General features: G+C 30.5%; 1 protein-coding gene across 9 annotated transcripts in view; it reads right to left on the bottom strand.

Annotated features, from left to right (window-relative positions):
* Positions 1-23,269, bottom strand: part of LOC140054924 (liprin-alpha-1-like) — a 74,175-nt gene that overhangs the window by 20,895 nt on the left and 30,011 nt on the right. For 7 of the 9 annotated variants that reach the window (XM_072100046.1, XM_072100053.1, XM_072100051.1 and 4 more), the window contains 10 exons: positions 17,577-17,678; positions 12,824-13,177; positions 12,119-12,340; positions 10,000-10,281; positions 9,014-9,097; positions 7,916-8,047; positions 5,206-5,478; positions 3,599-3,819; positions 3,087-3,375; positions 1,653-1,742 (listed from right to left, as the gene is read on the bottom strand). In XM_072100046.1, coding sequence (XP_071956147.1) covers positions 1,653-1,742; positions 3,087-3,375; positions 3,599-3,819; positions 5,206-5,478; positions 7,916-8,047; positions 9,014-9,097; positions 10,000-10,281; positions 12,119-12,340; positions 12,824-13,177; positions 17,577-17,678 — 2,049 coding nt within the window. Of the gene's footprint in view, positions 1-1,652; positions 1,743-3,086; positions 3,376-3,598; positions 3,820-5,205; positions 5,479-7,915; positions 8,048-9,013; positions 9,098-9,999; positions 10,282-12,118; positions 12,341-12,823; positions 13,178-17,576; positions 17,679-21,015; positions 21,164-23,269 lie in introns of those variants that run through there. The other 2 variants (XM_072100055.1, XM_072100054.1) reach the window with 2 other exon arrangements.

Here is a 23,269-nt window from a genome sequence, read left to right as displayed (position 1 = left end):
TCTAAAGGTTGATACATCTATTCTACTAATACATAATGTACTTCTTATATTATTTGTTGTCAAATTTTTACTAGAAATGTAAACAATAACTTGCAACAAGTTAGTAATTTATTTTATCACATCCTCAAAAGGGGGTTATGTTTTAACCAAGTTTGTTTATCCGTTCGACCTTGTAAAGCTTGGTTGCCACTTGGACGCAACGCAATGGCGTATGCACAACACACAGCACAATGGCATACAGGGCATACAGTATGCGCATCGCAAGTGAGTTTACCAATCACAATTGACCTATCTTATCATGATTGGTCCAATTACTTGCGGAACGTTTACGTCCTTTCGTCCAAGTGAGAATCAAGCTTTAAAGATATCTCAGAAGGTTCTTTGACAGCTCTGCCCTGGCATATGGATGCATATTATCCATTATTTATAACAAACAAATATGGTTAACTATGTTTCAGGGGTATGCTCTTTCTATAGGGTTGGATAGGTTTGGCAAGTATGCGCACCTTTTTATGGCTAGTGGGCGACCCGGATAGAGAAAAATATGGCCAGCGGGTGTCCAATTATGAGCGTATTATTTTTCAATGGCAGAGTCTCTGTATGAAATATGTACAATGCGACATTGTTTCAGGGGTATGCTCTTTCACAGTGCTGCCTTGTTAATTATAATGGTAACATGCAAGTATGGTACACACACTATGCTATGGCATCTTACAGGTTGCATTACATTATATCCATATATCTCATAAACAGAATGCAACATTTTGCAAGCAAATAAAACTGATTCACTTTAAGAACGAGAAATATCAGCAAATATGTTTTCTCCTCCCCTATCTCCCACCTCCTTTAAGAGCTATCAAAATTAATATACAGAGATTTTGTAACTCTCAAGTCGAGTTACTGTATCTTTTAGCCTATTTGTACAAACTCCTATTATAGGGATTACAATAAAAGTTCTTGCTGTTTTGAGGTATAAACTCCAATATATCTATGTTATATTATTACACAATGTAGTTCTACATATAAAACAGATTTTGTTCTTCTTTATGCAACTGAATATTAAACCGAATTCAATTTTATGCTCAATGTATTGTAAGCTTCACATGTTTTTGATTGGTATTATAAAAAGTGAAATAATGTCCCTTTACACTATAATCATCACAATTATTAATAAAACATAGTTACTTATTTCTACTAGAAAGCTATGTTTCAACTAGTTTAAAATAAACACAACATATGATTGAAAATCAAGTTGAATGATTAGTATTTGATTGTACAACAACAACCATAAATAGCAATCAATTTGGTAAATCTAGGTGTGAAGAGAGGTTAACATTTGACCTTTATTTCCTAATCACATTTCAAGAAATAGGTTAATCAATATATCTGTGCAGTATATAAAAATGATGTGTGCAAAAAATGACAGTATTATATGTTATTTTAGCTTATTTTTACAATTTATTTCTTCTATATATATTATAATAGCATATCATAAATAAAAGTGCAAGCTATATGCATTCAAACAAAATATGGAAGTATAAAATATAGTTATATAGTTTTTTTATTCCTGGAATATTTGGTGATCATGCAATAGGTAATAGGCCAAGCAACACTTTAGAATCATGCTATACAGTAATAACAGCTGGCTCTACCTTTTGCCAATAACGAAGCTGAGATTCAGAGAGGGACATGGAGCGTACAGGAAAACCGTCAGGCGAAGAGGGCGGTGTTGACGTATCGGACTAAGAAGACAACACAACCAATCAGCATCAAGCATTTCAGCCATGCGAGAAACATAATAAGAGGTAGGTATAGAGGAAAGATCAATTAAATAAAGCCTAAACTATTTATAACAATCTGTATGTAGATATGTATCTAATAACATACATGGTAAGACTATACTAAACTACTCAGTAATAGATATTTAATAATTTGGATAAGTGAGAAAAAATGTAGAATTTGTTGTAGAATGTACTGATGGTTAGGATGAGAAAACAATGAAAGATAATGATGATATGAAGAAATTAAAAAACAAAATAACAAATTAGTATCATGTTTAATCAGTAAAAAATATTTTTAGAAAAAATATTAATAAAAAAAAAAATAAATAAAAACAAAATTAAGGACTAGATTGGCAAACATCAAAATAAGACAGAAATGATTAAATTTGTTTATCAATTTCTTTAAAACCACTTGAAATTCATGTAGAAAGCATTGCTAAAAATAGATAACCCCATTTCAAGATGTGTAAAAAACTGGAGATTAATTAAAATTGTGTAAACAGACTCAGATTGACTTGACTAATTGGCCAAATGCCGAGTGTTAACTAAATATAATCATTTTGTAAACAAACTTGACGGAACTAATCAGTAATGTTTAGATTTTAACTAAAATATTGTAGATAAGTCTGTTTTCCACGAGATACATTCAAAGTTCCATTTGCCAAATTTAAATTTCTACAACAAATTTTTAGTTTCAGAATAATTAGTTGTTTCAAAAGTTTTTTACGCTGCGAACAAATTCACAACCAATTTTAAGAATCTCACAGATTTGTGAGCACTCATGCAAATCAAACAACTCAGTAAATACCCAATAGAATGAAAATTGCAGCTATTTGCTCTTGTAGTGGGAAATAATAGATTAGCGAACATTTTTTCCCTTAAAAATGTCTGTTGTTGATAAAAATAAATTAATGTATTGGAAAACAGTCTTTATACAGATAATATCATTGGTATTTAAGGGCTGTCAATAAATAACATACATAGACTTACAGTACAACTGTGTGTATCAAAGAAGAAATTCGTTTAGTCTTTGACAGTGTAAGGTGAATAAATTTATATTTTAAAGACAGAAACATATTCTCAGATGTGTGAAAAGTGTAAGTAAACGCATTAAAAACAAAGTATAAAAAGGAAAAAAAAAACATAACATGAGCATACTATGGTGTTCACAAGTCAACAAAGGATCGCCATTAAGTAGCAAGGCACGAGATATAAAAAGAAATAACTGAGGGGTCAAATGTAAAACCACTTCAAAAAATATACAAAAACAGGGTTTAAATATGAATTATATTTAGATTTTCTCACCTTATCAACTGTAAGAGAAATTTGGGGCTGACTAGCACTGTGTTTATTTCCAAGAAAATCATGTCGATTAGCCTTTGGCGTCGATGCCCCGCTCCCTGGCGGCGACCTTACCTCCCTATCCAGGTTAATTAACATGCTACCTGGGAGAGAGCGGGTCAGCATCTGTGGCTCTGACCTCCAGGAGCTGGATCGGTTCGTGCCAAACACACCAACATTGTCGATGCTACCTACACGATGTTCAATCTCTTCTGCACGCTGTTCCGTCGTGAATTTCTCTTCTTGTATGAGCCTACAATATCATTTGTTTGAAGAACAATTATTTAAATAACAACTATCGGTAATACTTCCATTTATTTAAAATCTAATTGTACTTTAATTTATTAGTTATTCAAGTATTGAAAATGTGGGTAAAGCCAGTTCTACAGAGGCCAAATTAGCCCCAACAGTGTACAACCTAGTTCCTCAAGATTTTCACTAAAATTGCTACAAACAAGAAAAAAAACAGTACTTACATAATTTCTTTATTGATTGCATCCAGTTGTTCCTGTAACATAGCCGCTAGCGTCTGTGCATCGGTATGACCCTGTGGAGATAACATATCAACAGCACCAAACACAGTCTCGCTTTCGTCCCTCGCTATACCGCCATCGTCACTCTCAAAAGCTTGAGCTATGTTTGCGAGAACATTCGCTTGCTCTGCCTTCTCCCATTCCTGCTCATTTAATGTGTTTACCTAAAATGTAACAACAAAAAACAAAAAAGTGGTTCTTAAAAAAATTTCTCTGAAAGATGTATTTCTTGTGTGGGTGCACACAACCCACACAGAGAAGACAGATTGTTTGACTATGGTTTGTGGAATCAAACGCCAATGTTTTGTTTTTACGAGATTACACACTTATTGATTGGCATCATGAAAATGAAACAATGGCGTTTGATTTGATTTGCAGGCGCCGGACCGGATTCGTGCCGGAACACGTGTGAAAGACCACTCGAATTGATGCTATTCCGATTTCAATTTACGCCATATTATAACTCTCTCTATAATACATTTTAAGACTTGGGGTTTATTATGTGTAATGTATGTATATCCTTTTATTGAATGTATACTTTAATTTATCAATTTTGAAGGAAACAAAATTTCCTGTTGCGTTTGGTTTTTTGTTGTCAAATTTGATTGATAAGTTTGACAGTAAACAAAGATGATCAAACGCAATCTTCAGTAAGTGCTACTGTATACAATTTTTTTTATAAATGTATTAAAGTCAGTTATATTTTATTTCATAAATTGATAAGTTCTACTATTAAGTATTAAGTAAATGCTTTTTTAAAAGTCAAATATTAACAGAATCATTTTAAGAGACTATGATAGAAAAACTAGACATGTTAGATTTGTATCCTCAAGCAATGGAAGAAAAGTTTTTTTTTATTAAATTAATTTCAAATTTTGAACCATCATTTCTTATTACAATCATTTCTAAATAGTTTTTACATTTTTTTCTTATTTCGAAATGAGTTGATTGAAGTTACAAGAATTACTAATAGAATAAATCTGATAGCCTTGATAAATTCAAAATATTAGAGATGATATAATCATGATGAGGTTGATATTGATAGAATGATGGTAATTATGGTAACAATGATTGTGGTGATGATTGGTGGTGGTCATGACATTCATTAGGAAAGTTTTTATTTTTGACAATTGATGACCGACGACCAAGCTATATCATGTTAGTTCATGGTGATCATGTGAAGATATTGGGAGGCGTATTCTCACTCCTCATCTCGACACAGGATTGCTGGTTTCTAGGTCCAGACGATGACCGACGAACATCAATTGATCTGACCTAGGTCGGTTCTCTGTCGTCATAAATCGAAAGCACCCTAATATCATAGTGGTTTGGTGTCAAAGATCATGGTGTTGGTGATATCATGGTTGTCACTGCGTGGTGATGACATCATATCATGTCAATAATAATGATGTCATCACCATGGAGGTAGTGGAGATGATCATAAGAAAATGAATAATGATGATGATTCAGATAAAGTAAGAGTAGATGATGAATATGACAAGATAGAGAAAATGAAGTATGTTAATACTGATTACAAAACCGCATCTCACCCTAGACGGATCATCTTGCAGAGCCTGTAGCCGGCCCTTTTGCGGACGTCTAATTACTCCACCAGTCATCCCGCTTATATCCATATCTACTTCCTGAGTTGCGTTCCCTATAACCACATCCGGCACAGTGGGCATGACATCTGAAGACATTGGCCGATTTAATGACTTATGCTCGATACGATAACGATCGTAATCTTCTTCTAACCGTTCCTTTTCAAGCTGGATTTCGTCGAGAGCTTTACGGGTACGGTCTAACTCTTGAGTCAGTGCATTCTTATTTTTGTTTTAAAAAAGAGAAATATTTTAAAATAACTGTATTAATTTAATAACACAATTTGTGGTAAATTTCATTCTACTCTTTGAGAAAGGTATTCAACTTCATAGTAAAATTTCTTTTTTCAATCAAGAATTTAGAATTTTTTTTTTTTTTTAAAGGTAGAGAAAAATACAAAAGAACATTTAATTGGAAAGCCTTTTAGTCGTATCTGGAGTAATGAAATTAGTTTGGTAATTTACAAAGCTTTTAAGATAAAAAGCGATTAAAGATAATTAATATAAACATTATGTCAAAGATACGGATAAACCAAGATTAATAGAATAAGGTACAATAAAAGGTAAAATAACAAAGTCTCTAATATACGTAAATTTGGATCTGCAGCAAAAATAATCAACACTTAATATGGATTCAGTCTTGAATGTTATCACACAATTAAAGGGTCACCGTAAGGTCAAACATAAAAGAACATGATTGCTTATTTTTAATTTACGAGGAGGAGAATATATTAACTGGGTCAACGAACTAAGGTTTGTGGAAAAATGATGTGGAACATGAAAAGAAAATATCTTTTCTCATTATGAAATATTGCAAAATATTTATAAAACCTCAGAAAGAAAAAATTAACATAAATGTGCATATAATTGAATGAGTACATAAGAAATTAACTGGGTCGGCAAACTAAAGCTCTGTCTACACTATCAAACTACAGTTTGACAAAAAAAGTGTGATGTGCCCAAATATGGTAGTGATATGACATCATCAGAGTTTAGTGTTTGTGGAACATAGATTTATAATGGAAATATTATTAATTATACAAAATAAGCTATAATAAGCTTATAGCCTATGATACAGGCACCACATATGATGTGATACTGTATTACAGATTTTACCTTGATACTGGGCAAATTATATAGACACAGATAATGAGAACCTGCTACAAAACTAGATCAATACAATTTTGGTTGGATTCTTGAAATTATTTCCTTAAAGCATCACGAAATATCATATAAAATTATGAATGATATATTTACTAAAAGTAAATTTCAATAAATAATGTTTGACAGTTCATGGAATAGTAAGGAGTACAAAGGTCAAATGAATAAATTAGATTAAGTTATGCTTGAACAACTCCCATCCCATACCCCTTTAACCGATTTCCTGAATTTAACACAAATATGGACGATTAGTTAAAAATCAAAATATTGTGTGAAGATTTTAAGATAATTCTTCCGTTTATATTATCAGTTAATTTGTAAGGCAAATGCAAAGAGATGTGATAAATGAAACGATGTGATTGGATTAACTCGGTTGTTGATTAGCGGTGCATTCAACCGTGACAATTTTAATCGTTTCTATATAAAGTTCTGACAGCAGTACAGGAGATCTACTTTAGTAAAAGGTTACTGTCCTGTGTTCCGAACATTGTGAATTTAAATTGAGCAAAAATAGAAATCAACTTCTTTTAGCTTTGTACCAAAATATTATTGCAAAGTTCCTCAACCCTGTAATTTTTTTAAGGAATATGGCAATGACTCCAGCCAACTATGATATTGAATATGGGATAAAATTATATAAACTAATTTGAGAACGGATTTAGAAATAAATTAATATTTATTGACAACAAATTGTTGAAACTTTGACCATATAAATGGCAAAATATAGTTTTAAAGGTCATAAACTTTATTGCAATTCCACTACAAAAAGTAATATATTTATCATTGTAATACAGCATATAAATAAATCATCCATGCAATACCAATTACAATAGAACACATGGCCCTATTAAGGGTACATGTTCCTGTTTAACAAAGGGCATATGTCATAATGCTATGGCCAACGCCCATTAAGGGGACACTTTATTGGGTCTCTAAAGCTCTGTCTACACTATCAAACGTTATGGGACAAAAAATGTGATGTGCCCATATATGGACATGATGATGTCATATCACTACCATATTTGAGTATATCACTACAATATTTGGGCACATCACACACTAGTTTGATAGTGTAGACAGAGCTTTACATGATACTGTAAGTTAATAATGATAAATTGAAAGATTAATAAAGTGGTAAAACTTGTGCTATTGGGTAAAAAAAGTAAATAAAATTATATAAATATTGATGAAATTAATAAATGCTATAATCACACTAGTTTGATAGTGTAGACAGAGCTTTTAAGCTTAAAAGGTGTCCTTTTAATAAAAAGGTTGTACTGTATATAGCTTGAAGGGATAAATATTAACAGCCAATATTAAATAAATCTCAAATATGTAAAACATTTTTTAAGATCGAATTAAAGCTTATTAGAATTAATCCATCTTATGCAACAGAGATGATTATCTACTACCTGAAATATTCATAGGTAAAAATTGTAATATGTTAAGTAGGCATATCAAGAACAGAGAGATTACAGTATGAAGCCATGGTACTTACCTTATCATCTAATGCAGCCATACGTTCCTTCAGATGGATTTGTAGCCTCTCATTAGACTCGGATAATAACTTGTCTACTGTATTAGATAGCCTCTTGTTGTGTTCTTCATTCATTCGTTCTCTCTCACGAGCCTAAATTATGTTTGATATAAGTATTAATAAATCAATTATTTTATCAATCCATTAATTGATTGATTGATCCATAAAGCTCATCAATCAATCATTTGATCAATTGATAAATAATAATTTAATCAATTGAAATCATTTAATCACTCAATCGTTTAAGCAATCAATATATCAATTATTTTATTAATCATTCATTCAATCCATTAATTGATCCATAAAGCTCATCAATCAATCATTTGATCAATTGATAAATAATAATTTAATCAATTGAAATCATTTAATCACTCAATCGTTTAAGCAATCAATATATCAATTATTTTATTAATCATTCATTCAATCCATTAATTGATCCATAACGCTCATCAATCAATCATTTGATCAATTGATAAATACTCATTTAATCAATTGAAATCATTATCAATGAATCAATAAATCCTTTAAGCAATCATTAAATCATATATCACTTATTTTATCAATCATTCATTTATTCAATTAATTGATTGATTGATCAATAAAGCTCATCAATCAATCAATCATTTGACCAATCGATAAATAATAATTTAATCAATTCAAATCATTTAATCAATGAATCAATTCAAATCATTTAATCAATGAATCAATTCAAATCATTTAATCAATGAATCAATTGGTAAATCATAAATCAATTATTTCATGATTTGTTCAAACAATCTCCCACTCAATCAATGTCAATCAATCAATATGTCATTGTCTGTCAATCAATCAATCAATCAATCAATCAATAGGTCAATTCAATCAATAGGTCAATAAATCAATCAATAAGTCAATAAATCAATCTATCAATTGCATCCTAAATAAATTGTAATTTCTAAAGCCTTTCCACAACCAATTTTTGTTGCTATACTATTAAATGAATTAAGAAAATCGGAAAAATACAAAACAGAAATTAACAAAAAAATTTCAGGAGAGAAAAAACAGAGATGTTTTACTTACCCTGTCTAATTCTTGTTTACATTCTTCTAGTTCTGATTTGAGTTGATTTAGATTTTCCTCGGCTGTTCCCTGCCTCTCTTCAGCCTGAAAGTAAAAACATTTGAAGTAGATGAGCCTTCGAGATGCACTCAAGCAAAAACATTATCCTTTAAAAAAATGACGCTTGGAGAGATTAATTAAATATTTTGAGAAGATAATGGACATTTGTTAACACTTTGTATATTATTTAACAATTTTCTGTTTAAGAGAACGGTACATTAATTATTTGTCTGTTGTTACATCAAATGTCACAAAAACATCATTTGAACTATATACAGTAAATACTATATACAATATCAATACTAAATGACACAGTTTTAAACACAATTTGAGATGCTAAAGTTAGTATACATTAAAATGTTTTTTTCACAATTTTTGAAACTAGGAAAGAATTTTAAAATACAGTATAAAGCTTTGTGGGCACTATCAAATTTTATGTGACAAAAAATGTGATATGCCCATACATGATGATGTCATATAACTACCATACCATTTTCTTTGTCAAACTAGTTTTATTGGGTAGACAGAGCTTAAAAAAAAATGTGTTTTTTCACAATGAATTTTTTAAACTAGGAAAGAATTTGAGACTACAGTATAAGGTCTGCATTTTGGAAAGTATGACTAAATATATTTCTTTAAAATAGAAATGATTTGAACATAATTACATAATAATCAATTATCTTTTCATAATTGGATACACTGGTCATTAACAGGCTCTGATGAATGATGATTAAAGTTCTGTCTACACTATCAAAATAGTTTCAAAAAGTATGTGCCCAACTATGGTATTGATATGGTATTGATATGGTATTAATATGCCCAAATATGGTAGTGATATGATATTATTGTGTCCATATATGGGCAAATCACATTTTTTGTCTCATAAAGTTTTATAGTGTAGACAGAGCTTAAGTAGGTAGCACTAGCAGTGATAACATAGTTCATACCTGGGAGAGAGCAGCCATTCTCTCGGCTAGTTCCGCTTCCACACTTGGCAACGCCTCCGCTTTCTGTATCGAATGCGTCAACTTCTGTTCAGCGACTTCCAAGCGCTCCATAAGCTGCCGTGTGCGATCTTCCCCTTGTTTTAGAAGACCCTCTTTATTAGACAATTCAGATTCTAACTTATCGTTCAGGTCATGTAATGACGCAGACTCCCTCTGGGCGCTGAGGTAACGCTTCTCTAACGTGGCTATCCTGTCATCCACTTCATCTTTGTGTTGAATTGCCTAGTTTAAACATTGGTAGGAAAGACAGACATTAAAATCAACTTCATTTTCTACAAATCCATTAAGAGGCTTATAACTAATTGGCCATTTATATGAACAGTGTTCACCGAGAGCTAAATTTCACAATTAATTTCATCAACCCACTTGCTTAGAACATTACATGTACTGTAAATACCATCTACTTTATATTAAACGGACACAACAAAATATAATATAATGTTTATCTCATATTCCAATCTGTTAGTCTATGAATGATGTTACCATGAAGACAATTTGTTGTCATGTCATTCTCTTGTTTAGTACCTGTACATTCAATATCGTCAAAAGAACAGAAAAGGTTTGAATATACTGTAACATATTGCTGTCAATCAGATGAATTAAATATGAATAAAGATTTTTTTGAAGCGATTACTTATTAAAATGAAAAGTACTTTGTTATGGGTTGCAATTTTACACAAGATCAAATCTAATCAAACATAGTTGGTAACCTCCACATTAAAAATGTTTTTACCAGAGTGGTAACAATTTTAGCAATAAAAACAAATTCATAGATCAACTTCCATATTGCCCTGTAGAATGTAGGCAAAAATATAAAAGCTATAGAAAGATTGAGTGGATAATTGGAAGCACACATCCCACTATCTTTCTTTATACATTTGCAAACTTATGCTGATTGTATCATATTTATACGCTTACTATCGTTCATAAATTACTTTATGCTACATAAGAAAAGCACAATAATAATCTTTTAAATTATTTATTACTTTTTTATAGTCTAAAATTCAAAGGAAAGTAAAATATACATTAAAAATAAATTAGATCAAGATAAACCATATATACAAAAGTGATATTGATATCTGGATAGAAAGCAGCCAAAATTAAATAATATTTATTAAACACCCCTATAAGTAAATGGTATGAGCCAGATAAAAAAAAACCATTTTTTTCTGTGTTTATTTACGACTAATAAATTGCATTGATAGTTCACTGTTCATGTTTTTTAAAGAACAAAGTCCAACAGAAAATCTGTTTGTCAAATTTATTAGCATTCTTTTAAGGTCCATTTATGATAAGAATTTGATTATAAAAAATTTTCTTTGGATAACGTAAAAATGTATGGATTGTTAATTGTGTCTACAAGAACCAAAAAAAAAAGGTGTTGGAAAATAAAGCCTGTCAGTTTAACTAAAGCAAAGTTTGCTAAAACATGTATTTTTAGAGGATTCTACATCAAGAATATAGATAGTCACTGGTGTACATAATAAGGTGAGGATGATGAAAATGATAAGGATGAATAGGGCACACGATGTGGGTAGATGATGATGAGAAGAGGTTCAAATTTATTATTAGACAATAGTTTTACCATGCTAAAGACAAACAGGTTTGTTAAAGCTATGGTTAAAACTCCCACTACCTTAAAAAGATATATTTTTCCTAATTTTCTTAATTTGTTTTTAATATGCCATTTTAATGTTACATAATATTATTCAATTTGATAAAAATTGGATTGTTAAAAAAAATTTACCTGAAAAAACTGTAATTGTAAAGCAAAAATACTCGAATTGACTGGAAGTTTTAGGTTGAATTAACTATTTATTTGTCTTTTTAAAAATGAAATCGTTATTTGTTTACAGTTTTGTTTTCTACGGAAATGAATAACTTTACTAAAACTGCAAAATGACATATTCAGTCTTTTTTCATTAATCTTTCCAAAAATTTTTTGTCTTAATATTGTCTTGTAATCTTATGTTGAAACCGAATAAAATAAAATCAAATCAAATATCTTTAACCCCTCGGCCATTTAACCCTCCTACAAGGCTACGAAAACAAAACTTACTTCTCGGAGTTCTTTTTGATACTTCCCACTAGCATCTTGTGATTTAAACAGGTCTTTTTGCATAATTTCTAGCTTGTCTTCCAATTCATTAATTCTATCTGAGAATTCTGACACCCTATCTCGAGACATCCTCAGCTCATGGTTCTGCTTCTCTAGTGTGTCTTGTAGTTCGATGACCCTGTTCACGTCGTCATCTGGATCGATCGAGCCGTTGGACAACCGCTGCAAGAGGAACACAATCGTGTTTACATAAAAATTAGTCACACCTTCTTATTGAAAATTATTTAGTTACAGGTCTAATATTATATCCAGGAGTCTGGTTTTGTAGATCATTTACTGTATCCAACAAATGTAATGTTCATCTGACCCCCTAGAAATGGTGGTCGGAGAAAGTTGGTAAATGAAAGAAGAAACTTTACATTAAATACTAATTTCTTAACATTATTTTATTAAACTTAAATTTAATTATTTAAAACTGAAAAGAAAACTTAAATTAAGACTTTAGTATTTTTTGAAAAATGTACACTATTTACATATTTGACAGGCATTGTACAAATTGAATATCTTCTAGTAATATTCAAGAAATTAATCGGTAAAATATGAGAAAATCTGTGAGACTGAGAAAAAGCTGACCCAAGTGAGACCTTATAATAAAATATGACATGTTTTTCATTTATTAGTAAATCAACTTAATAGTATTAATACCTTAGACATTCTAATTCCTGTTGGTATATCTTCATGACTAGAATTTGTGGAAGATATTTTGCGTTCTTTTTCCTGATTCGTTAAGCGTACATGTTGTTCCCGTAGAATTTGATTCTCCGTTTGCGTTTGTATAAGTTCATCTTCAAGCGATGCTACCCGGTCCATTGCTATCCTTAACTTCTCGCGCACCTTTTCGTCGAGCGCTTTATGATGTTCAAATAATGATTTCAACGCTTTTAGTACTTCTACTTCTGAAGAGACGCCAGCGGGAGAGGAGGCTTGACGTTTAACCACCGTCATTCTGAGTGATCGCTCGTGCCGGGATACTAAACACTCTAGATGTTCCAAAAGCAACTAAAAAAAACAGAAATGATAATAATTTGATGATTATAAATCTACTTTTATTTGCAATTATGTTAAATATGAATCTCTATAAAGAAAGTATTACAACAAAGTATATGAATTCTTTATTTGGTTAAAGGAAAGGGATTTATAAAAGTGTGATGTGCCCAAATATGGTAGTGATATGCCCATATGTGGTAGTGATATGACATCACCATTTCCATATATGTGCACATCACATATTTTTGACAGAGCTAATGCTTATAAAAGTCTATTGTTATTAAATAGAGCAAACAAGATGTCAAAATCAAACTCTCCCTCTTAGAGAACTTCTGTGTGTTTTCTCCAGCATGTTTATTAGCTACAAACTATCAGCTGCAGACATGGGAAATGTACATGCCTTCCTATTGGTTGTTGATACTGAAGGAAATTGGCTACAAATGCTTCAAAAAGCTGTTGTGATTTAGAAGTGTTTTTTATTTTGTTGATGTTTCACATTTATTTGCTACATTCTTTTCAGTGGTGAATACATTTCTTATTATATAATATTTTACATTTGCTCTACAGTATATTAGAATAGAACAGTTCTATAATTTATTTGTTGTATTTAATGGCTTTCTTCTCGATAAAAAAAATGTGTAGTGTTTATGTATTAGCCTTTGGTCCGTACTGTAATCTTGTTTTTTTTTTCCCAACAATAAATCCCCAATTAAGATTTTACAGTATGGTTAATTCATAGGCAATACTACATTAAACTGTAGCTTTGTTAAGTGTATTAATTAGGGTTCTTGTGGGTGGAAAAAACACCCACGAGGTGGTCTCTTACTGGAAATACTATAGTGTGCTTCCTTATATGATATCAAAATAGACTATTATCAGTACAAAGTATCAACACTAGTAAGATCAACTTATTATTGAGAATTAGATTACAATTGCTACATTGCTGGAGAATGGAGCGGTTTAAATGGTTTTCCTGCTTCTTCATTTTTTGGTTATCTTGGGATATTTGATGGATCATTTTTATGTGTAAAGAAATTAGAAACATTGTATTAGGTGCTAAAGACTAAGAGTAATAACAGAATTTTTTGGAAATAAATGTTTATTACACTAGTACTTTCAACTGTTATTCACCTTTGTTGATTGCACCCACTCTTAATAGTTACTGATAAACAGCATCTTATGTTTAAAAAATATATTGCAACATCAACTTACAATTACAAAGTACAACGACCTCTACTTTGAATATAAATGGTTGTTAAACTTATCCGTCAGCTTTTACTTAAATACATTTCTCTACCTTTGGTAAATGTAGGAAATAAACTATATTCCTTTACACTAATTCAATTCTCTGGTTTTCAATTTGAATTTATAGCGTCGCTTGCTAACTATAACGGAATGATTCTATTCTAGCATTAGATTTTATTACCTACTAACCAGCTTTAATACTATTCCAAGATCATTTCAACAAGTTCAATAGAGTACAATATATGCATGAATGTATAGTTTATTATGTCCTTCAAATTTTTGTAAAGTATTATTTTTTCTAAATAATCCTATTGTGGTTTCTTTGTTATTATCTTATCCTGTTGCATTTTTTATGTATTTTTATAGTGTTCTTTGTAATATATTATTTACCATACACAATAGACATTAATTCACACAATATCCAAATTACACAACTGTTATATCTCCATGACTCTACTATCTCGAAACCGAAGTCAATGAAAAACTGTAAAATCTCTAAAAAAACATACTTTTTTTTTTCTAAATAAATTTCTACTATAGTAACAGTACAGTCTGTACTTTAATGCAATTGAAAATTTCTGTACCTTCCTTGTAACATCCTCTGAAAAGGGGACACCTCTATTTCATTTCCCATGAAATGAATGATGATCAGTTGTTTTAACACTATAGCTAACCCTTATCCAAGGCCCTTTGTTGGGTCCTGAAGGTGTCCAGTTAATATGGGTTCTGCTGTACAAAAATACAATCGTACAATCTGACAAGTAGTCTGTACAGAACCCACAAACATTAACAACGCAATTAAAGTAGATAAAACATTTTATTTAGCATTTTTTATAATTACACTAATGCACTTATATACTCATATATTTTAAATAACTTTTCCATTTCTAAGGGAATACAATTTATAATAATGAAATACAATGCATCATTTTTACATTAAGACTATGTTTTTTAAAGCATTGTAGTAGAAGTTCAGTTCTATTAGGGAGAGAACAATCTAAAATTCATTATATTTATCACATTATAAAATATAACTGCCTAAAAATGGTAATGTTTTATATGAAACGAGACTATGTTTTCACATTAATTGCATTATTATATGCAAGCCTTGAACTTGGAATCTTTTTTCTTTACATCTCAATTGAAAGTTGCACATCTTTTAGTGCCATATCTTTATAATGATATATCAATGTGTTCTGACATAATATTTTATAAATCTATCCATTAGTTTTTTCTTTCATTAATAAATTGATGTTCTGCTGTTTAAAAAATAATGACTATTTTAAACTAGATAAAGGCTTTTGTTAAAGGTGATTTTCATACAGTACATTGCAGCAAAGCTATCAACAGAAGTGAAGAACTAAAAAATGTTTTGTTTAAATTATGATAGAACTCTGCCTTTGGGACAACTTTATTCAGGAGACACCCATGTTCATAGGAGACACTAACCAAGGAGCAATATATTGTGTATATTGTCTACTACGGCAAACCCATATTCAACGGACACCCCTATTAAGAGGACATGTTTTTTTTTAGAAAGGCCTTCTTACAAAAATTGTGTTTATCTATATACAGTAATACTGTATCAAGTTTATTGTACAAAAGCTGCTTTTTATCATTTATAATTGAAAAGTGTAACATAATATCACTGTTGATAATAGGATTATATATTGGCATAAAATGACTTGTGCTGCTCATATTATTGGCCAAAATCTTATTTTTGGATATTTAGCATATGTACGGATAGTTAGCATATGTACAGACAGTTACATAGGATAACAAAAATAGGAGATATCAGTGTGTAACTATTATATAATTTTTATTTTTAGAGATTTATTTTTCTATGATAGACAGTCAACTCGTATTAGATCAAGACTATGTCCAATTGGGACATTTAAAATTAGTTTCAACATCAAAATAGAAATAATTATACCTCGATGGAAAGAATAAATTTGTCTGATATCAGAATCATAACTGAAACGCAATAGTCAATACCAGCAGGACGATCCTACCCATTCATCCGTGGCACGTCCTCATTAGAGGATCTTTATAGGAATGGGTAGTTCATTTGCCAAGTAAATTACCAAGCTTGTGTAAAGTAAGTTTATTTGTACAATAATGCCCACAATTTTTAAATTATCCAATTTAAATTTTTTTTTGCAAATAAACCAACGGACCAGGCAAAAGCTTATTAAAATCTTAGAGTTATTTATTGTATATTTAACATTGCTCGAAATAGTAAAAGCACATTATGTCGGTATCTGCATTTAAATTTCTCTCAGTTTTTGAGCGCTTAATTTTTTAATTGAACAAGCATTTAAAAAAAAATCAATACAAGTGATGTATCTCAAGCATTGGTTTATCTAATTTTTCTAGCTCAAAATTTAACCTTTTAAAATGAGAAACTACAAAAAAAGTATATTTAATTTAACGCAATACATTGCACTGTGCATATATATGTGTCTCTTTTTCTTGTTTACTTGAAGGCTTTAATTAAGGTATGATGTATTCTCAAGATATCTGGCTCCTGCTATTCAATCGTAGTATGACCTCTATTTATATTCATCAAATTATTAGTTAGGAAATGGTTCTGTTTTAAGTAATTCTTTCCCAATTATTTATGTCTTTATTCTACCTGTCAAAACCCATATTGATAGTATATAACAATGTGTCAAAATATCAATAGGGACTTTTAGATTTGAATAAACGTGAACAAAGTACATGTCCACATGGGTGGTAGTCGACTGTTTCTCGTCGACAGACATATGAACTTTTAGAATAAAGTGGACATTTACGTTGACGTGCCAGTGAATGTATGTTCACATGGGTGGTAGTCGACTGTTTCTCGTCGACAGATATATGAACTTTTAGATTAAAGTGGACATTTACGTTGACGTGCCAGTGAATGTGTGATGTAATGTAATTTGGTGTCAACTGGTATTCATGTCAGAAAGCGAACGCCAACATTGAACAAGTGCTCAAATTTGTCGTCGGTGTGCGAGTCGTCTAGCGTATGCGGGCATATCATAGAAATGACGTAATAGGTGGGCAGTCAACATATAGTCAACGCGAAAATCTAGTCTCAATGAAAGACTGCAGACAGCAACCACCTCTTTTGGAATTTTGTAGTATCAGGATTTAAAGAAATTGTTATTGGTATACAAACCCTTGTGTTGTTCCTTTCTGCTTTCAGTTCAGCAATCTCTTCCTCTCGGTCTAATATCTGCTCCCTTGCATGGTTTAGCTCTTTGGTTAACGTTGCAAACTCCTACAAACACACACAAAAAAAAACAAACAAAAGAATTATTATTTTGCTTACAGATTTTATATACTAAACACACACACAATTGGCGTTACGAAAAGTAATGACAACAATGGTATAGAGTCCTTAGAATGAATTATCAGACGATTCTTATAGGGGTGTTTCTTGAAGACTGATTTTTTGTTTTGTAATGTACAGTATTTTTTATTCATAGAGAGGGATAGGCTATTGTCAGTTTATCTAGGTATTAGCTTGGCAAGAAATAGATTAAAGCTCTGTCTACACTATTAAACCTTATGTGACAAAACAATGTGAGGTGCCCATAATATGGATAGCAAGTTACTACCATATTTGGGAATATCACTACCATATTTTGGCACATCACACTTTTTTTGTCAAACTAGTTTGATAGAGTAGACATCTTAAATTTTACAAGATTATAGTCACTGTAATAGTACAGTAGATTCACTCTACTGTAATTACTGTAGGGTTAATATTGCACTTCAATACTTTTTTTGTCATGAAGTCATCCCTTTATTATAGGGTTCTTCTGTCGGTGTCATGATTTAAAAGCAAATCAAATGTTTTAAAATCTAATTGCAAAAAAAAAAAGTATAAAATTCTTCATTTCAAAACTAAAGATAAAAAATATTTTAAAATAACAGCTGGTAAACTTTTAATATTTTTAACGGAAATGAAATCAGACTGTACTAAAGATTGCTATTAGAATAACATTTTAAAATTTTAATTTCTCTGCAACTAACATCCACTCAAATGTCACTCAAAATACCCAAAAATTTCACTCAAAATACCCTCAAATGTCACTCAAAATACTGAGTGTAAAATGATTTGATTATTTTATTATAATACATAAAAAGAGCATTTTAACCGGATTTATTTTTGTCAAACATACAGATCAGTACAATAAAATAAAGTATAGGATTTCATGTTCAGGATTTAATACATGTAAACTTTAATGTACAACTAAAACATTGCACTAAAAACAAGATCGTTTTAAATTCAGTGTATGGTATTTCAGCTTTTAACTGTCAAAATAGGCTGGTAGGCACCACTAGTCTTTTAGTATGTATCTATTTTTGTTATTCATTTTATGCACCAGTGGAGAAACCAATATGTATTCATGTGATGTATATATTCAAATATATAGCGCGCATATTAATGAGCATATATTATATCACAACAACTGCTCATCATAAATATCAACTGTTTCACATCCAACGATAATTTTACACCACATAAAAGTACATACTTTTATAACGTAAAGTAGAAATACTATTAAGTCTGAGTACTGTATGTATGGTATTTTTAAAAGACATTTTTATGCAAATTTATTATTAAATATTCATGAGAAAGAAAATTATTATTATTATTATTATCCTGGAAAGGATGGAAAGGATACCTTTAGGACCAAAGTGTCCCCTTTAGCGTGTGCCCCCTAAATAGGGGTTGGCTATAAATACATTTATCATCCTTTGTTCAATTCATGAGAAAGTGTCCCCTGAATAGGGTTGGCTGTAATGTTGCATATTTCTTCTCGTTTGGTACACCAGAAAGTGTCCTCTTATTTACTTACTGTAAGAGTGTCCCCTGAATAGGGGTGTCCCAAAGGAGGGAGTTCTACTGAACTGTATGTGAACATTCAAGACCTTTATGTCAACTTGTTTTTGTTATTGGGCAAGATACTTTACAGTACTTTAGTTTCCTCATCCTTATCAGACGGAACATATTGGATTAAAAGAAACGTAGAGGATGTCCGAATAAAGAACTTTGCTGTTGTAATGTTGGTAATGATGTTCAATGAATAGCTTACTACAGTAGTATATCTTTATACTCTTTTTGGTTCAATCCTGTTCAACCTAGGCAAGAAATAGGCTAAATAAAAATAAATATTTTTATTTGTGTGATGTCGATGATCATGCTTTTTGTCATTATAAAACATTTATTTTGATTTTAAGCTCCGTCTACACCATCATTGAAATAGTTTGACAAAAAGTGTGATGTGCCCAAATATGGTATTGATATACCTAAATATGGTAGTGATATGACATCATCATATCCATATATGGGCACATTTTTTGTCACATAAAGTTTGATAGTGTAGACATTGCTTTACACAGGATATTGCTATAGGTTATTGCTAAATATTAAGAATAATTTTATATCCTATTCCTATCAACATTATACATTTACAAATATATTAATTTATCAGTCATGTCATGTACATGTTTTTACAGAGTCTGAAAGCTAATTTTCTAGGATGTTCTGTTTATACCCTGACCTTCAAAAACATCAACACATAAAACCTACAAACTAACAAATGGAAAGGTTATTTTTAACATCAAGTACAATTCTATCTTGAGCATGTTTACTGCTGAGAGGAAATCACTGCTTAATATACTGGGTGAATAAAATTACCTCAATTTCTTTTAAATAATGATTTTAAATGGAGTTTTCAAAACAACTGTTAAGACTTCCCAATCAAAGGTAGCTATAGAAAATAGATGAGAAACATTTTAAAACAATGTCTACACTCAAACTAGTTTGACAAAAAAGTGTGATGTGCCCAAATATGGTAGTGATATGTCCAAATATGACATCATCATGTACATATATATTTTGACAGTGTAAACAGAGCATTATACTTTATTACATAATATATTAACTATATAAAAGAAAACAATGTTAAGAGTTTTCTTTCGATTGGGGACAATAGATAAATGAGAATATTTTAACTAATAAGACCGCATGTTCAGTCGATATTCCGAAACATTTGAAAATGACAGAAATTACCGTCTAACTGTCCTCCTTTTCTTTTTTATGTGTGTCTTCATTTAAAATAATACATACAGTATTGTACCAGATATTTATTGAACTAGAATTATATAACTTACAATATACTCGTTATATTGTATTGGACTCAACTGACCATACAGATCTTTATTATAATGAACTGAGTGTAATTACCTGCAACAGGACTATACTATTTTCTTCATGGTTGAGATATCTTTTCATTCTATTTAATCTAGAATTTGATCATATCTGATTCCTCTACAGATTTAATACATTATAAAGTAATTCACATACCAACACATATTTCTATACACATACATTGATAATAAACGATGCCATATGCAAATGATTTAGAATCCAAATTCACCAATCACAACACCTAATACTAAGCTCCTAAATACTCTCTGAAAAAGTACAACAAATTAAACCTATGTCAATCAAAGAATACGCTACCAAATTTCAGACAGTTTATCAGAGAATTTAAACAGAAAGAAAACAAGTAAATAAATACTACAAATAGATTATAATTTACCTCCATCCTATAAAGAATCTGTGAAACTAATACATGATCGGTTTAGTTGGCGTGTTTTTGGCTGAAGGCGTTACAAGCGAGTATTTTATCCAAAAGATTAGTCCACCGGCGAGTGGCAAGTGTAAAGTGCAATTGCTCTTGATGAATCAGATCCTTTGTTGGTTTCCATATGGAAGAAGGCGACGACATGTTAAAAATAAACTTCCATTTAACGAAAAGTCATTGACCAATTTGATACAAGTATAATTAATGAATGTAGACTATACTACAACGTCTAAAGAACTGAACAGCAGAAATTAATGTGCTTTAACTCGCAACCAATATTTTTTTTATTGATTGATTGATCATTTCCAAAATTTGCTTTGTTCTTAACTATTAAAACTGTTAGTGAAACTAACATTCAGTTTCGAAATCACAAGTAAAATTTTGCATATATTGTTCACATTGAATAATTTCTGTATTGGTTGTTAATAAGTAAAATAGCGTAACCGGATTATCATTACTGTAGCTTTTATGATGCAAGACCACCCAATGTTTCAACTGTGTTGACAACAAATGAACTTTATAATATTAAAATAATTATTTTATCAAAATTATTTTAATTGATAAATAATATATTAAAAAGATCATCATTGAACTATGTTTCATATTTTTTTGTTGATGATTTTTCTTAAGCTCTGTCTACACTATTAAACTATTTTGCAAAAAAAAAAAATGCGATGTGCCTAAATATGGTAGAGAATACCCAAATATGGTAGTGGTATGACATCATGTCCATATACAGCATGGGCACATTATTTTGTGACATAAAGAATAGTGTCAGACACGGCTTTACAGTTTGTAACATTAACAAGTGGTCCCTTAAAATAAAAATAGTCTGAACAAAGACAAGAATTCAACATACAGTATTTCATCTGCAATATTTAATAATGAAATACACTACTGTATCAACAATAATATTAATAACAATAATTTTACTTGCCGGAGAAAATTATAATTTTTTTTGTCGGGAGAAGAAAGAACAAGATATTTTTGCAATAAAATTTAGTGAAAAAGACACAATTGTTATTTATGTATAGCTATTGTTGTTATTATCAGCATAAATATTTCTAAAATAATTGGAATATGCATGCCTTCACCACCTATGACATCAGATAATAATAAATTACCATAAAAACTGTAATAGCTTGTGTGGTGTTGCGAGCAGAATATTATCGTGTTTAACAGTGCAGAACCGATGGAAAAATATATTTATTTGCCAGAATATGATAGTTACACTACAGGTTATAAAAGCCGTTGATGTGGCAACCATTTTTGGAAATATACTGTCATGGCCCCTGATAAGACTTTAATTGTACTTGTTGGGCATTTTAGTTTACAGTACATCATTAATACTGTTTTATAGAATAGATTGGTTCATTTTCTAAGAATTAAATAGAGAAAGCGTGTATAATTTATAATCTTTAAAACATTCCTTAAAGGTGAAATAAATTGATGTATTATGTGAAAAGTAATGGTACTTCATTTACATAAAATGCAGATTTAAGAGTAAAAGATGATATACATTTAGTTGATTTATATTTTGTAAAAAATAAACATTTTTCTGTTTAAATATTAATTCAAACATTCTGGATTCTGAATTTTCAATTTTGATTGAACTGGAACTATCATGATTAAATAATTTAATAACCAGAAAAAGATTTTACAGATTTTACGAGAAAAAAAAATTAACACTTAAAAAGAATAACATTGTTCAAATGTAAATGGCATGAACAGATGGGTGGGGTCATATTTTATTTTATTAAAACCTCAAAACACATCGATAAACAAGAAAAAAAAAACATAATTTATGATTTAATAATAATACTGAATTTTATACCAAAATAATGTAAACATGTATGGTAGACTTCAGTAGGAAGTTGACATTCAAGCATCACATGATATTTGCCATCATCAAGTGTATGGTCTTTTAAGTAGGTTCATATCACATACTTCATAATGCATTGGGATAGTTGATGAGCGGTATTAAGTATGCCTGCTCATTTTTAAAATGACTGATTTTGAAATTGCCGAAGACATAATGAATTGATTTGATTTTGATTTGTATGCATTACGGTAGTGAAACTGGTATTTCGAAAAAGGAAAGTTCACTACAGTATGGATAGGAAATGTCTTTTAGTAAAGGCCACTGCCTGGTTTAGTGTGAACATAGCTTTTACTTAAAGCTTCGTTCACACTGAGCTCGGCAGTGTCC

This window comes from Antedon mediterranea, chromosome 7, assembly GCF_964355755.1.
Source record: "Antedon mediterranea chromosome 7, ecAntMedi1.1, whole genome shotgun sequence".
NCBI classification, from domain to species: Eukaryota; Metazoa; Echinodermata; class Crinoidea; order Comatulida; family Antedonidae; genus Antedon; species Antedon mediterranea.
Note: the sequence above shows the minus strand (reverse complement) of the source record. Positions and strands in the feature narration are given on the sequence as shown.